Raw genomic sequence first — 16,114 nt, forward strand, 5'->3', positions numbered from 1 at the left:
TCAGGAAGACCCCTGGAGAAGGAACTGGCAACCCACTCCAGTGTTCTTGCCTGGGAAATCCCAACAGAGGAGCTTGGTGGGCTACAGTCCATGGGGTCGCAAAGAGTCGGATGCGAATAAATAACAGGGTGGTAATAAGTCAGTTCTTCAGAACAAAAAAGGGAAGGTGTAACATGTAGAAACATAGGTGCTTCCTTATTTTCATTAGTATTTTCAAATTGTCACCTGAAAGTGAATTCAGTCATATTCACCATCATTTCATGCCTTAATTTTAGCCCAGTCTAATCCCATTCTGAAATCTATCCTGTTTATTAAACAATTCTAATGATCATTGTTCTAAGCATCTGATGATGATTTAGCTCCTTACAGTTGTAGTTTCCACAGATTCAAGCAATCTTTCCAACTTTGAGGTACTTTTCAATAAAAACAAACCTTATATCCTAACAGTTTGTAAAGTAAGGTTTGTGTTCAGGTTCTTTTGTCAAAGCTTACTTTACAAACTGTTAGGATATAAGGTTTGGGTGAAGTCACCCAGTTTATTTTCCTTGATATCCATTGTTTTCAATGTTACTGTCTAATCACACACTCTCTTTGCCAGCTGGTGCAGCTCTCATCTCAGCCCCCAGAGCCTCTGAACTGCCCCCTGAGTGGGTTTGGGGGATGCCCCCCTCCCTGTCTGGACCTCACAGTGACCTGCCAAGTGAGGTCCCGCCTGAAAAGCAAAGAGCTGTCCATATGGTGCCTCTGCCTCGCCCTCCCCCTCTAAGAAGCCGAGGAGGTGCCCTGCAGGCCTTCCCACCGAGAACAGAGTCTCAGCCCTCACAGGCTGGCCCTGCAGTGGGTGGTCCAGGACCAGCCCACAGCTGTCCTCTCGGCCCCAAGAAGAGAACTCAGCCCCGCATGCCTTCCTTGCTGGACACCGACGTGGAAGGCCAGAGCTGGGACTGCACGGTGCCTCTGTGCAGGATAAGAAGCAGAGCGAGCCGACCATCTCTGTACGAACTCGAGAAAGAATTTCTGTCTTAAGTGCCTTCTGTTGTTTAAGCATTTCTTTTTGTGTTTTTAAGGTGAACAAATGAAAACAAGGTGTCTACCTTTTAATTGTTTCATGCTGCTGTGTTTTCAAAGCTGTGGCCATGTCACTGAAATAGTCATGGATGTCTAACTTCTCCAGAAATGGAAGTCATTGCCGTTGGCTGACTGTATCGTTTGTCCACTGGATTCTTACCTAGCAACTTGAAATACTACACACACTATAAAGCAAGAACTGTACAACAAAGTGAATCTACGTTTAAGCACAACTTTAAATGCTTTTTCTCCCCATTTATATTCTTTTCCGGTGGTGGTGGTGTTCAGTCGCGCGACCCCACACACACAAATTGTAAGAGCGCCATTTTTGATTCCTTCCTTCCTGTTGCCTTCCTTCATTTTTTATTTCCCTTTCCCTTCTTTTCTTCATTTCTCACTTTTTTGTTACTTGTGCAACAAAAGCCAAGAATAATGTGATATTAGTGAGTAAAGGTGTCTGTTTTTAAAAATTTGATAACCAGAATAGATGCAGAGTCCTATTTAAGCTACTTAAGTTCAGCAATGGGCTTATAATGCACAAGTATGTCCACATCTCATCTAAAATATGCAATGTTTCTCTCTTTGAGAAAATTTTACTGAATGTAGTTTATAAAAGTTTTAATGAATGTAACTTCTAAAAGTTTTATCCATTGGAACTCCAAAATAGATTTAAAACAAATCAGTCATTAACGTTTGACTTAGACCATACAGTGTACAGCTGAGACACACTAACCTGTGGGTTCTCCCTGTAAAAAAGGTCCCCCGTCATCAGTAGCCATTAATTTGGTATCCAGAAGTGTAAAGCTTTTATTTTGCCATGGAGTTTTTAAAAATTAATTGACACATGTGTCTTGATGTCATTTAATTTTTATTTTCTCTATTTAAATGCATAATCATCCCAGTAACCTCAAATACAGTCAGTGAGAAAGTACTGTTCGAATTTAAGTATTTTCCAATAATAGTTATTTCACATTTCACTTAATTGTGGATAAGTGTTAGATATCTGCTGGGTGAGATAAGTCGATGTCATAGAAAAGAAAAATATAGATTATTTTCAGATGTGGATTTATAAAATGAATCTTTGGATAGCAGATCAGATTTTTAAATGATTTAAAATTATTTTATGCGTCACTTTTATGAATTATACAGATATGCTGCAAATAGACTACTGAGTTATTAAGCTATGAAATGGCTATCCAGGAGCTTGGTAAACTTGTCTGGGTTCTTCTGTTAAATATATTATGCTTCTGTCATTAGAATATGATTATTCAGAGGAAGGATAATAACTGTCTTAAATTTTCCATACAGTGAAAACTTTAACTGCAAATATTACTTGTTACTTCATTTAAAATTTTTCCTTGGTTAAGAGTTACTGAATAATTGAAAGGTCAGCAATTTAAATTAAATCAAGTGTGATAAAATATCTACCTATAGTAGGTTTTTTAAAAGTAAAATTGTACTATTTAGCTATTTTGGAACATCTTAGTCATCTAACAAGTATGCCCCAGCAAATAAAGAACAGGGCATGAAAGGATTATGTTAATATAAGCGCATTTTGCCCTAAAGAAAACGGTCTTGTGTTTAAGATTCTTGCAGCAAAATCTCAGGTACTTAATTACATTTTGTTGTGTTACGGTCCATTCTGTGATTTGACTTCCCTTTGGGGTGGCTGTTGAATTATGTAACAGAGATTTGGTTTCCTCAAAATTGTATCACACTTGAAAATACGGTTGGCTGCTTCATACTTAGTCAATTGGGGGCATGTAACTTCCAGCTAAAAGTAAAGGAAATATATGCCTACAAGGATACATGAAACACAAAATATAGAAATCACGTTTTCAGTTTTGCTTCTACCAAAACACTGTGCATTTGTGTGTGTGGCGTGTGTGTGGCGTGGTATGTGAGGGTGGGAGAGTGATGGGTATCCATCTGTCTTGTTCCTCTACTCTGTTCCTGTTTGGCTTTATTTTCGTCAACTTTACATTATGAATTTAGAAATGAAGCTATATTAAAAAGACAGTTATGATAAAAGGACTCAATCTCACATGTTACTGCAGATAGTTATTTTTTGCTGCGATCCACTGTATATCTGTGATTTTCTATGTATATTAGTATACTTAGCAGAATCTGGTTATTTATTTTCATATAGACTTAATAGCTCACTGAAAGATAAATTAAACTGATTCCTATTAATCAACAATTAAGGTGCTCCCACTGCAGAGATTTGAGGCCTGGGCCTGATATGCTGTATTATGAAGCTTTGTGACTGAAAAAGATGTTTACATATGTTGTCTATTTTTTTAATAAACTTTTTTTTATAGCTTGTCTATTTGCTCAGTGGCTTTGGTCTACTCCTGATGATTGTGACTAGTTTGTAATAGTTTATTTTTTATTCAATAAGGGAAAGTATGTTAATAAGATTATTAATAAGCCAGGTATTAACCTGCTAAATTGATTAAATGGAAGGACCATGAAATGAGCCATGGGATTAAATATCTTTTTTAAAGTATAATGAAATGCTTTATTTCAAATGTTGTTTGGTTTACATGTGCATTGAAACATTGCATTTAATTTCACTGTGAGAATTTTGCAGCTCTAGCTTTTCAGAAGGCACATTTTGGCAGAGTGAATTACTATATAAAGTAAATATCAGTTGATGCTAGAGGGATGTGGTTAATGAGACATGTTCATTATTAGCATGTTTAAATCAGAAGAATTTCAAAAAACAACCTAACCTCTGGTGATTCTTGGTAGGCATTAAAGACGTGGGTGAATTAGGAAAGAAGCCAATAGCATTTCATGCAGATCAAGGCAACAAACTATCATATAAGTGGGAGAAAAATGTAACATCTATTATATAGCTGCTAAGTGTTAAGGCCTCTCCTAGGTGCCATATAAGACACTCTCTTTAATTCTCTGTAGCAGAGTTTGTGAGAGAGGTAGTAGTATCCCTATTTTATTAGATATAAAAGAGGCAGAGAAATTTGATAAACTTCCAAAGACCCACCAGCATTTACCTGTTCACAGCTGTCATATAGTATAGAAGATGGACACATCTGCAGGGTGACTTTGTAAATGGAATCCAAAGCTAAGGTAATTTTTCACTCATCAGAAAGTTCTAAATTCTAGGGTTCTCCCTCCTGGTCTAGTGGTTAAGACTTGGAGCTTCCAAAGCAGGGAGTGCAGGTTCAATCCCTGGTCAGGGAACTAAGATCCCATATTCCTTGCGGGTGGTCAGGATACTAAGGAAAAAAATTTTTCCTTAGTGGAGGAATTCTTACTTAAAGTTAACAGCGGGATACTTCCTAAGTAATTGTAAAATGAAAGTACTACAAACTGCATATCTAATAGATCAACTCAGACAAAAGTAGGATTCTGTTTGATGGGTTTCTTTTTCAATGGATTTATAAGTATGGTGAAATTATTTAAGAACTGCAATATAAATATAAAATATTTGGGCTTAAGCTGTCTGTACTCTTCTGAAAAGGTCAGTATGCTAAACCATGAGGCTTTTATGAGTGAAACAATGTAATAAGTACCATACAGCAGAGCAAAATTTTGTTGTTTAGCAAAAAATAAATTGAATTAAGGACTTTCCATAGCCACTGGGAAAAACTAAAGGAATTCAGTGATGAGCAAGAAATACACCAATTGTGTACTTTGCTGCATGGTTCTTAAGATCCAGGAAGTCAGACATTGAGAAGCTAAGCAGGGCCAGTTTTGTGGGTTCATGCCTTGGGCGTCACACTCGGAATAGTCCCTGAGCCTGATTTTAATGCTCTGCTAATACCATCTTGAAATCCTTAAGAGATCTTGAACATGAGGCCCCTCATTCTTATTTTGCACTGGGCCCGACAAATTCTGTGGCCAAACCTGACTACGGGTCTTCCCTGTAGCTCAAATGGTAAAGAATCTGCCTGCAGGGCAGCAGACCTGGGTTCAGTCTCTGGGTTGGGAAGATCCCCTGGAGAAGGGAATAGCAATCCACTCCAGTGTTCTCACCTGGAGAATCCCATGGACAGAGGCACCTGGCAGGCTACAGTCCACGGGGTTGCAAAAAGTTGGACATGACCGACTAAGACACTGACGAGTGAAGAGAGTGTTATAAAGGTGAAGTCGGTGCTGCTCAGTAGCACTGCAGAGCAGACCCGACCCGGGGCTCAGAAGCCAGGGTAAGAGGCGATCCCTGGAGAGTTGCTGCTTGTGACTCAAGTCATGCTTCTGCTGGTAGTTTCAGGATTTCTCCTTTGCCTTTTAGCATTCTCACCATGGTCTGTCTTGGTGTAGATCTCTATATCATACTTGGAGTTTTAATTTCTTGGATATGTAGGGTTTTTTCCCAGCAAATTTGGGGTTTTTAGCGATAATTTCTTCAAATATTTTTTTCTGCTCCTTTTACTCTCTCCTGGGACTCTTGTTACACCTAAATTGGTATACTTACTGATGTCCCACATTTCTCTAAGGCCCTGTTCTTTTTCACTCACCCTTCTCTTTCTGTTTTCAGATTACATAATCTATATTGAGGGCAAGAGGAGAAGGGGGCAACATGAGATGGTTGGATGGTATCATCGACTCCATGGACAAGAGTTTGAGCAAACTCGGAGATAGTGAACAGCAGGGAAGCCTGGTGTGCTGCAGTCCGTGGAGTCAGACACAACTTAGCGACTGAACAATCTATAATGATTTCAAATTCTCTTACCTTTCTTCAGCACCAGTCTACTGTCAAACCCCTCTAATGACTTTTTTTTCATTTTAATTATTATGTTTTCAGCTCCATAATTTCCATTTGATTCTTTCTGAAAACTTTTATCTCTTCATTGATAATCTCTTTTTGATGAAACATTATCATTAGCCCTTCCTTCTTTCAGTGTGTTTTTCTTTAACTCATTGAACAAACTCATAATAGCTCTTTGAACTCTATTAAATCTGACATCTGGACCTTTTCACATGCCATCTCTATTGACTCTGTTCTCCCCAATATATGGATCATACTTTTCTGTTTTTTTTTAATGTCTCATTTTTTGTTGAAAATTGGACATTTTAGGTAATATGTGGTAGCAACTATAGATAATGATGACTGCTTTCAGCAGTTGTGCTTTTTGCCTTGGAGGGTGGGTCCGCAGAGCTCCTCATGCAATCATCCCATAATGGAACCTCTTTATTAACATTTTGCAAAGCTTCTCACTAACTCCCGAAACATTTTGTCCTATGGGTTCATGTGACACCACACATCTGAAATCATGTTGTTTATCTCATGACTCTAAAAGCATTTCAAGGCAGACCACTTTCCTCTGGCCCTGTTCTAATCTTAGAGCTCCATTTGTACATATTCTGTGCTTATTTATCATCTCTCCTTAGATATCTATGAGAGCTTTCATCCTGAACATGGCCCAAATAAAACTTGAAATTCACCTCCTTCCCTAAATTTGCTCTTCACTAGTCCTCTTCTTAGTAAACGGCACTTAGTAAATAGTAAAGACTAGGCAGTTGGAGGCCTCCACTGACTAGTCTTTAAAGTATCAACATCATGAATGCATCTGTCTCACCCACAGTGGTTCAACAACTGCTTGTAGAATAATTGGCTGAATCATTCCCATTTTACAGATGAAGAAACTGAAACTTAGAGAAATTAAGTAAATTGGTAGATTAGTCCTTTTAGATGACAGGAAAAAATGTTTCTTAAATGTTAATTAATAAATATCATTGTTAACATCAAAGGACAATTGAAAGAAAGTAATATAAAGTGTAACTGGAGTGGGACTTTGGACATATTGTAAAGGAGTTTGATTACTTGTCTAAAGATTTGGCACTGTATTTTGCCTTAAAAAAAAGCAATCAGGGTTCTCCAGAGGACCAGAACAAATGGACATACATATATCTATTTCAGAGAGAGGGAGATTTATTTTAAGGAATTGTTTCACACGATCGTAGGGACTAGCAAGGTGGAACTCTGCAGGGTAGCCTGGCAGACTGGAGACCCGGCGCAGGGCTGACACTGCAGCTGGAGTCTGAAGGCCATCCATCTAGAGGCAAATCCTGAGACCAGGGTGTTGGCCGGGTTGGTTTCTTCTTCTTTATTTTGAATTCAGTTTATTTATTTTTTGAACGTCTTTATGGAATTTGCTACAATATTGCTCCTGTTTTATGTTTTGACTTTTAAAATTTTAAATGTATTTATGTCTTAAATTGAAGGATAATTTCTTTGCAGAATTGTGTTGGTTTCTGCCAAACACCAACATGAATCATTCATATATGCTTTGATTTTTTTGTCCTTGAGTTGTGGGATCCTAGCTTCCCTACCAGGGATTGAAGCCACACCCCCTGCCTTGGACGGTGAAGTCTTAACCCCTGGACCACCAGGGTTGGTTTCTTCTGAAGCCTCTCTCCTCAACTTGCAGGTCTTCGTACTGTGTCTTCATATAGCCCTTCCTCCGTGCATGTCTGTTTCCCCAGTTTCCTCTTCTGTTAAGGATACAATCAGATGAGAGCCTGCTCCAATGACTCGTTTTAACTTGATTGCGTCTGGAAAGACTCCAGCTCCAAGCACAGTCATATTCTGTGGCACTGGGCATCATGCCTCTGCACTTATTGGCCTGCAAGCCTGTACTTGCTCAGCCTCAAGAAAGAGCCCTGGGAGGGTGGGGAAGATAAGGGAGGAATAAGACAGGGAGATCACCTGCCTCCCTGCAAATACATTAAAAGCTCATCAGAATATGGAACAGCTCCTACAGAGCAACTTCTGAGCGACAGCAGAAGACCCCAGGCCTCCAAAAAGGCAAGCTAATCTCCTTGGAATGAGAAATGAAACCATTATTGTAGAGCAATTATCCTTCAATTAAAAATAAATAAATTTAAAAACTTAAAAAAAAAAAGAGTCCTGGAGCCAGCAACAGAAACATCCATGGCTTAATGAATGAGGGGGGATCTTACATGTCTGAAGCCAAGTCCTGGAGTGACACCCCGCCATGCGCAGCAGATGGCAGGCAGGACGCAGCAGCAGTCTTGGCTCCAGGGCATGGGAGCGCGCGATTGCCAGTGAAAGGTTGGCTCACTGGTTACCAGGGAAACCAGCATCCCTCACCGCCCCTCAGGCTAACAACCTCCACAGGGCAGATGTCTTCCCTTTGGTGAACTATCATAGTGGAGCTGTTCTCATCTAGAGATTAAAATAATCACTGTCTGGAGCAGGGGGCCAGTGTGCAGGCCTTTACCAGTAGGGTGTGGCTGAGGCAGGGACTGAGCAGGAGATGGACAGAGATCAAAAGGGCAGCCCTCTTGGGGGCCTGACCATATAGCCTCCCGCATACAAAATTGGGGGCATGCAATTTGTTCATGACAGGCTAGATGATGCTTCCAAATACTAGATATGACAGTGACGTGTAAAGTAGAGAGGGACTAGAGGCAGGGATTTTATCAGGTCTAATAGTGAGAATAATGAGGAAAGGAAGCTCGAGAGGAACTTTACAATCTCAAAATTGAAGACAACTGGTAAGGAAGCAAGAAGTCAGGACGAAACAGTTAGCCAATGGGGATGTTAGGGATAAGCCAGAAATAAAACATTGAAAGGAGAACTGGTGCTTACATAAAGTGAGGATTTGGGTGAAGTGAAAGAGGGAGGGAGGCAAAGTTTGCAGTTCTGAATGATAGAAAATTCTAGAGACATCCAGGGAGAAAGAAATGGCAACCCACTGCAATATTCTTGCCTGGAGAATCATGTGGACAGAGGAGCCTGGTGGGCTGCTGTCCATGGGGTCACACAGAGTCAGACACGACTGAAGCGACTTAGCATGCATGCATGCATTGGAGAAGGAAATGGCAACCCACTGCAGTGTTCTTGCCTGGAGAATCCCAGGGATGGAGGAGCCTGGTGGGCTGCCGTCTATGGGGTTGCACAGTCGGACATGAATGAAGCGACTTAGCAGCAGCAGCAGCAGCAGAGACATCCAACTATCAGCCCAAATTTGCAGCTGGAATTTGAGACTGGGTTGGAGTTGGAGAGAGATTCTGCAGTCATTTAAATTTTGGTGATAAAGATGCTGAATGGGACAGGTGAGAAAGGCAGAGAGAAGAAAGCTGAAGAAAGCTCTTCAGGAAAGTGAGAAGATCCAGAGGGTGATGGAAAGAGGATGGACGGCTCATATAAGTTAAAAAAGACCCAGAAGAGTATAAGGCAGGGACTCCCCTAGCAGTCCAGTGGTTAAGACTCCACGTTTCCACACTAAAGGGCATAGATTCAATCCCTGATCAGGGAACTAAGATCCCACATGCCATGTGGCACAGTCATAAAAATAACAGTAATAATAAATTTAAAAAGAAGAGTGCAAGGCAGTAGAAGATCACATCTCCCCAAATACTTTCCCTTAATCCATAACAACTTTAAAAGAACCAAATACTAAAAACTTTCTTAGGAACAAAAAGCTAAACTTTTTAGACTATTATTGTCTGGGAATGACACCATTCCCTAGAGCTATCAGCACTTATTTCCCTTCTGACTGGAGTGGACACGCTTCAGTTTTATCCATGGAATTCTTACATTCCTTTTGACTCCTGAGGGGAGTCAAAGGTATATAAGACCATGAGCCAGAGCACCCTCTACCCAATACCCCTTCCTCCTTTCTGTACTTTTCCAAAGTGTGAAGAGACAGTGTTAAGGCACAATCCAGCTATAGTTCTACATGCCTAAAACTGGAGAACAGGAAACTAATGTTTTACCATTATCTGATCTTAGACATGTTGATTAACTTTCCAGCCTCAATGGCCATCTTGCCCCTTGCCACTCCCTGCCAATGATGTGTGGATCTGTCTGCAGCATCATTTCCCTTGGGGTGTCAGTGCTGCCTGGCACTGTTATCTACAGAGGTAGCCTGCTGACAAGGAGCTGTACCTAGGAAGCACTTTTCTCCCCTGGAACATAGTCTCTCCAAAAACTTTCACTTGATCTGTGAAGGAATATTCTTCCTGGTGGTTCAGATAGTAAAGAGTCTGCTTGCAATGCAGGAGACCCAGGTTCAATCCCTGGGTCAGAAAGATTCCCTGGAGAAGGGAATGCCTACCCACTCCAGTATTCTTGCCTGGAGAATCCCATGGACAGAGGAGCCTGGCGGGCTACAGTCCTTAGGGTCACAAAGAGTAGAATATGACTGAGTGACTGATAACACACATTAATGAATATTTTCCATAGGAAATACAGGTCCAATTTTATTACATAAATCTGTCAGAAAATACACTATTTCAAGTAAGTTTCTATGTAAGAATAATTTACTAACTCTGAGTGTGATCATATGAGTCATTTGATGTGTAAAAGCTCTAAAATCTGGCAAAATTTCTGCATCTTAAGGCTCAAGTATTGAATTTTTCAATAAGCCAAGTCTTTTTCGCTGAAACAGGTGTAAACATAATACAGATCAGTGGAGCTGGTAGTAATTTTTCCTCCAATCTGTGTTTTGCCCAAATTCAGCATTGTTGTTGTTCAGTCTCCGAGTTGTGTCTGGCTCTTTGCAACCCGGCAGATTGCTGCACTGCTAGGCCTCTGTGTCCCTCACCAGCTCCTGGAGTTTGCCCAAGTTCATATCCATTAAATCGGTGATGCCGTCCAACCATCTTATCCTCTGTCGCCTTCTTCTCTTTCTGCCTTCAACCTTTCTCTGCATCAGGGTCTTTTCCAATGAGTCGGCTGTTCGCATCAAGTGGCCGGAATATTGGAGCTTCAGCATGAAAGTGAAAGTGAAATCACTCAGTCGTGTCCGACTTTTTGCTACCCCATGGACTGTAGCCTACCAGGCTCCTCTGTCCATGGGATTTTCCAGGCAATAGTACTGGAGTGGATTGCCATTTCCTTTTCCAGGGGATCTTCCCAACCCAGGAATTGAACACGGATATCGCACATTGTAGACAGACGCTTTAGCTTTACCGTCTGAGCCACGGAAGCCTCTTGTTTGCATTGAGTTAGATTTTCTGCTATCTGGACACTAGGCGGCACTATATACACATAATTTCACAGACAAGGAACACACCTCGCTCGATTATTTGATGAATTGCAGCCAAATTTACACCCTTAGGAGAAAAAGGAAAAGCAATGGTTGTGATTTGAAGGGTATCTGGAAGATGAAGGAAGCAAAGGAAAATGAGGAACAAGAAGATGATCTTTATTTTTTATTTTATTGAAATATAGTTGATTTACAATGTTGTGTTACTTTCTCCTGTACAGCAAAGTGACTTTGTTATATATATATATATGTATTCTTCTTCATATTCTCTTCCATTATGGTTTATTACAGGATATTGAATATACTTTCCTGTGCTACACAAGGCTGATCTTTATAAAGTGATCTTTTTTATATACATCTGTTCCAAATAGGGAGATGAGAATGGAGTTTTATAGCTGTAAGCTAGCATCACCAATTCAATGGACATGAACTTGTGCAAACTCTGGGAGATGTTGAGGGACAGGGAGGCCTGGTGTGCTGCAGTCCATGGGGTTCCAAAGAGTAGGACAGGACTGATCAACAACAGCAACAAAACTAGGCCAGATCTCCAACTGTCTATCTCCAGCATAGGCAGAATTGAATCAAATGCCCGAAATCCTAAGGGTCTCACCATCATCAGACACTGGCTGAAAACAGAATTCTGCTTTCAGGGTAGGTAGAGCCAAGGTGTGAACATAATACAGTCCTGTGCTGTTGGAGGTCTGAATGTAGCCGTGTCCAAAGTTAGCCTTATATCAAGGATTTTGGCTTGGGGTGATCTAAAATATTCCCCTTTTACTTAAGCCATCCGGAGTGTCTTAGCCTGGAAACTGCAGGCACTTCTGCGAGACTACGCCTCATGAACTGGGATAAGCAGAAGGCAAACCGGGCAGAGTGAACAGTCAACATACACCTGCAGAAGCGTGTTATGCTTATGCTTATAACTTGGGTCAAGTGTTCAAATGGGACAAATTATTCTCTTCAGAAAACTAGATGCGCAGAATTTCCCATTCAGTGCAGCAGGAGTCTTAAATGATTCTAAATATATAAAGGAGAGGAGACTGTTAAGACGAATTGCTAAAGAGATTCTGCAGGTTTGGAGCAAAATGCTCAGCTATATTTCAGCTATATGTGAATAACTCGATAGAATTCTATACATTTGGCTTCCTTATGAAATTTCTCTCTTGTATAGGATGCTTCGGAGTTGCTCTTCCCAAATAACAATTTTCACATCTTTGTAGATTCTTGTTATGTAGTCACTTTCTGCGTGGTAGCAAGAGTCACAAAGCTGGAGTCATCATTTATGAACTCTGCTCAAGGGATGAATTACAACAGAACACTCAGGCTTCTGCTGTAAAAGATGTTTAATTAAATAAATACATTTAATTTAAATAAAATTTAATGAAAATGACAATCTAGGACTGCCTCAAGGAGATGGATAATATATTTTTTTTCTTTCGCATTTTCAGAGATTGAATACAATTTAAAAAAATGTAACAGTTAATTTGTGATTGCGGTAGCCAATTTGCAAATGAGTAGTAAAAATATATATATATATTTATACTTTAGAGAAATGAGTCCAGTGAGCTCACATCCATAAAAGTGAGGCCTTTTTTTATTTTGAAACCTTTCATTTTCCTTGAACATGCCATGATTGCCTCTCTGCTCAGCTCACCTCTGGGAAGACCTCCTCTGCACAATTGCACCGCTCACTTCTCACCGCTGTAATTCCCCTTGCCTCTCAGAACTCTGTTCCGACAGTCAAGTCCTTCTTCTCATATTCAGTTTCTTTCCGTCCCTTGAGACTGTGGTGGTTAATTTCATGCATCAGTTTGATTGGGTCACAAGGTACCCAGATGTTTGGCCAAACATTATTCCGGGTGTTTCTTCATAGATAGATGATAAATTAAATAGATAGATAGAGTGTATATATATAGTAATGGTTTTGCTTTTCCGAAGAATCTTGACTAATATATGTTCCTTCTCTATCCTAAAAGAGAAAAAGAAAATGTTTTGGTGAGTGAATTTTGTTGCCTCTTAGAAAAATAAAATGTATCATCCTGTTGGACCTATGTATCCCATTTATCATCCTATTCTTTGTCTTTAGCCATGATCTTTCTTTTCCCCATTTCACTGTCTCTCTTAGGTATGGATCTGTAGTGTGGGGTCACTCTCCCACTTCTTAATTGCTGTCTTTAGGATTCCTTACAAATCTGGCTTCTCTCCTTTCCATGGAAACTATAGCCTTAAAGGACCTCAGTGGGCTTTTGATTGCAAAGGTCTGTATCCCTTTTCAGTCCTATTTTTTGGGTCTTTTTCATGCTAACATGGCTAGTCATAGGTTCCTTTAAAATTACAAATGCTTCCTTTCAGGAAATTTGAAAAGTTCTGAAAAGTGCAGAGGGGGAAAAATCTTACTTTTTCCCATAGTATACATACTATTTTTAAATCAGAATTGGGATCACACTACATGTCCTTTGATCATCTGTTTTCTTTTTTCCTTTAATATATTATGGATATTTTTTGTGCCAATAAATATTCTGCAATACCTTTTTTCATACCAGCATATCTGATCATCATATTGATATATTAAAACTTATTTTATCTCTTTCCCACTCTTAGGTGTTTGTTTCCATTTTAAAAACATATTATCAGCAAGACTGAAACTCAAGCAGGAGTAATGTTGACTAATGAGTTCTTACAGATCCTCTTGGAGAAGGAACAAGCCAGGTCTGAATTAAGCACGGCAAGCCTCTGGAGCTAACGCTTACTCGCTGTCATTCTCCTAGGGGGAGAAGTGAATTTAATCCAAAGAGTATTGAAAACCTCCCTCTCAAAACTGGGTTAATCCCAAGTTAAGATGTGTTGGGAGCATAAATGATCTTGAGAAGTGACAAATGGGCTTGGCATTGAACAGAATATTTTTTCCATCTTTAGTTAAGTCTTCTCTTCAGAAACATTCTGTCTTGGAATAAGGTGAGAGCTTTTCTAAGTCCTGTGACTGCTGTGCTGTGCTTAGTCATTCAGTCGTATCTGACTCTTTGTGACCCCATGGAATGTAGCCCACCAGGGTCCTCTGTCCCTGGGGATTCTCCAGGCAAGAATACTGGAGTGGGCTGCCAAACCAGGAATTGAACTCAGGTCTCCCAGATTGCAGGCGGATTCTTTACTGTCTGAGCTACCAGCGAAGCCCAAGAGTACTGGAGTGGATATCTTATCCCTTCTCCAAGGGATAAGATTCCTGACCCAGGAATCAAATCAGGCTCTCCTGCATTGCAGGTGGATTCTTTACCACCTGAGTTACCAGGGAAGCCTCCCTGTGAATGGTAGCAGAGAGAATTTTAGCAATTTAGAAATGGATAGCTCTGGGGGAGTACATTTACCTCTCTGGATTTCAGTTTCCTCATAGCTAGTGGAGAAGGCAATGGATCCCCACTTCAGTACTCTTGCCTGGAAAATCCCATGGATGGAGGAGCCTGGTGGGCTGCAGTCCATGGAGTCGCTAAGAGTCGGACACGACTGAGCGACTTCACTTTCACTTTTCACTTTCATGCACTGGAGAAGGGAATGGTAACCCACTCCAGTGTTCTTGCCTGGAGAATCCCAGGGACGGGGGAGCCTGGTGGGCTACCGTCTATGGGATCGCACAGAGTTGGACACGATGGAAGTGACTTAGCAGCTGCAGGGGGAATGTATGTTTAGACATTCCCTCTCCTGTAATTCCGTGATCCTGTACACAGAAATGAATGAAGTTCTCCTTCTGTTTTGTCCACATGGATGACTCTGACAGCTGCTCACAGCCAGTTAGCACATCTCGAGGATACATGGAGACATGGTCCGTGGAATACTTGATGAGAACTAGGTCCTCACAGGAGAACAGGCTACATGGATAAGGAGCAGACATTGCAGGAATCAGAGGGAGCCAAAGTGTTGTGTTTTATCAGATGTAAAGCAAGAAGGAAATGAATCATTTGAAGGGTACAGTAAAAGTCAACAGAGGAGTCCTAGCTTAGAATCAATAGATGTGTAATTGCAGGAAGGGAGGGTACAGCAACCCATTTCAGTATTCTTGCCTGGAGAATTCCATGGACAGAGGAGCCTGGTGGGCTACAGTCGATAGGGTTGCAAAGAGTTAGACACAACTGAAACAACTTAGCATGTACACACATCCTTTGTTTAAAATTTTTCAGCCTTAGTACAATTGAGAGTCTGGATCTGATAAGTCTTTGTTGATGGCAGGGTGTGTGTGGGGGGTCATTTCCGTGCATTGTAGGATGGCTAGCAGCACCATTAGATACCTATAGCACACTCCCCCACAATTTGACAACAGTGTCTCCAGGTGTCTCCTGGGGGGCCGGGTGGGGGATTCCCTAACCCTTTTGGGAACCACTGCTTTAAAATTACCATCCTTAGCAAATAGGGATCCAATCGGTCAGCGAAGGAATTCTTGGAGAACTTAATCTTATAATGAACCACCAAGTTAAAGTAAAATAATCAAAAAGGGCTTTTCATAAGTAAAATGTTTGGTTTGCAAGAGCAAACAGCATGAGATTAATTCCAAGCAATTTAGGTTGTCTTTTAATAATGTATGATAAAAGTGCTAACATTTGACCCTTGAAATGTCAAATAAAATGAGAAATAATTTAAATAAAATCTCTCTGTCAAGATAAGGAAGGAACATAAGCCACTGTAAATTTTCAAGTAGAAAAGGACTTAATAAAGGGGATTAGATGTTTAGAAAACTGTTGGAAGGGCAGCAGAAGTGAAAGTGAGGAAACGACACGATATTTCAGGTCTACCACCACCAGCGTGGTTACAGCCAGGGCATAGCCTTTGTCACCTATTGGCCAGAAATCTGTAGAAAACCCCTACCAATGTCCTGAGTAGATGACCAGCAGGAGACAGAACTGATCAGGAATCTCAGGCAAAGACACTGATCTATACAGAACCCATATATCCATGCCTTCTGATGGATAGAGTGGAATCGGTTTAAACTTCTCATTCCTAAAGCTAGCATGAGTCAACCTCACTGGTAAAACCATATTTAGAACTCTGCTGTCAAGAGTCTAGAGAACACAACT

General features: G+C 40.6%; 1 protein-coding gene across 1 annotated transcript in view; it reads left to right on the plus strand.

Annotated features, from left to right (window-relative positions):
* The window catches only part of MAP3K21 (mitogen-activated protein kinase kinase kinase 21), a 63,079-nt gene extending 59,684 nt beyond the window's left edge, over nt 1-3,395 (plus strand). The window contains exon 10 of the mRNA XM_069572631.1: nt 599-3,395. Coding sequence (XP_069428732.1) covers nt 599-1,026 — 428 coding nt within the window. The 3' untranslated portion in view covers nt 1,027-3,395. The remainder of the gene's footprint in view (nt 1-598) is intronic.
* The last annotated feature ends 12,719 nt before the right edge of the window (nt 3,396-16,114 follow it).

This window comes from Ovis canadensis, chromosome 25 (assembly GCF_042477335.2).
Source record: "Ovis canadensis isolate MfBH-ARS-UI-01 breed Bighorn chromosome 25, ARS-UI_OviCan_v2, whole genome shotgun sequence".
NCBI classification, from domain to species: Eukaryota; Metazoa; Chordata; class Mammalia; order Artiodactyla; family Bovidae; genus Ovis; species Ovis canadensis.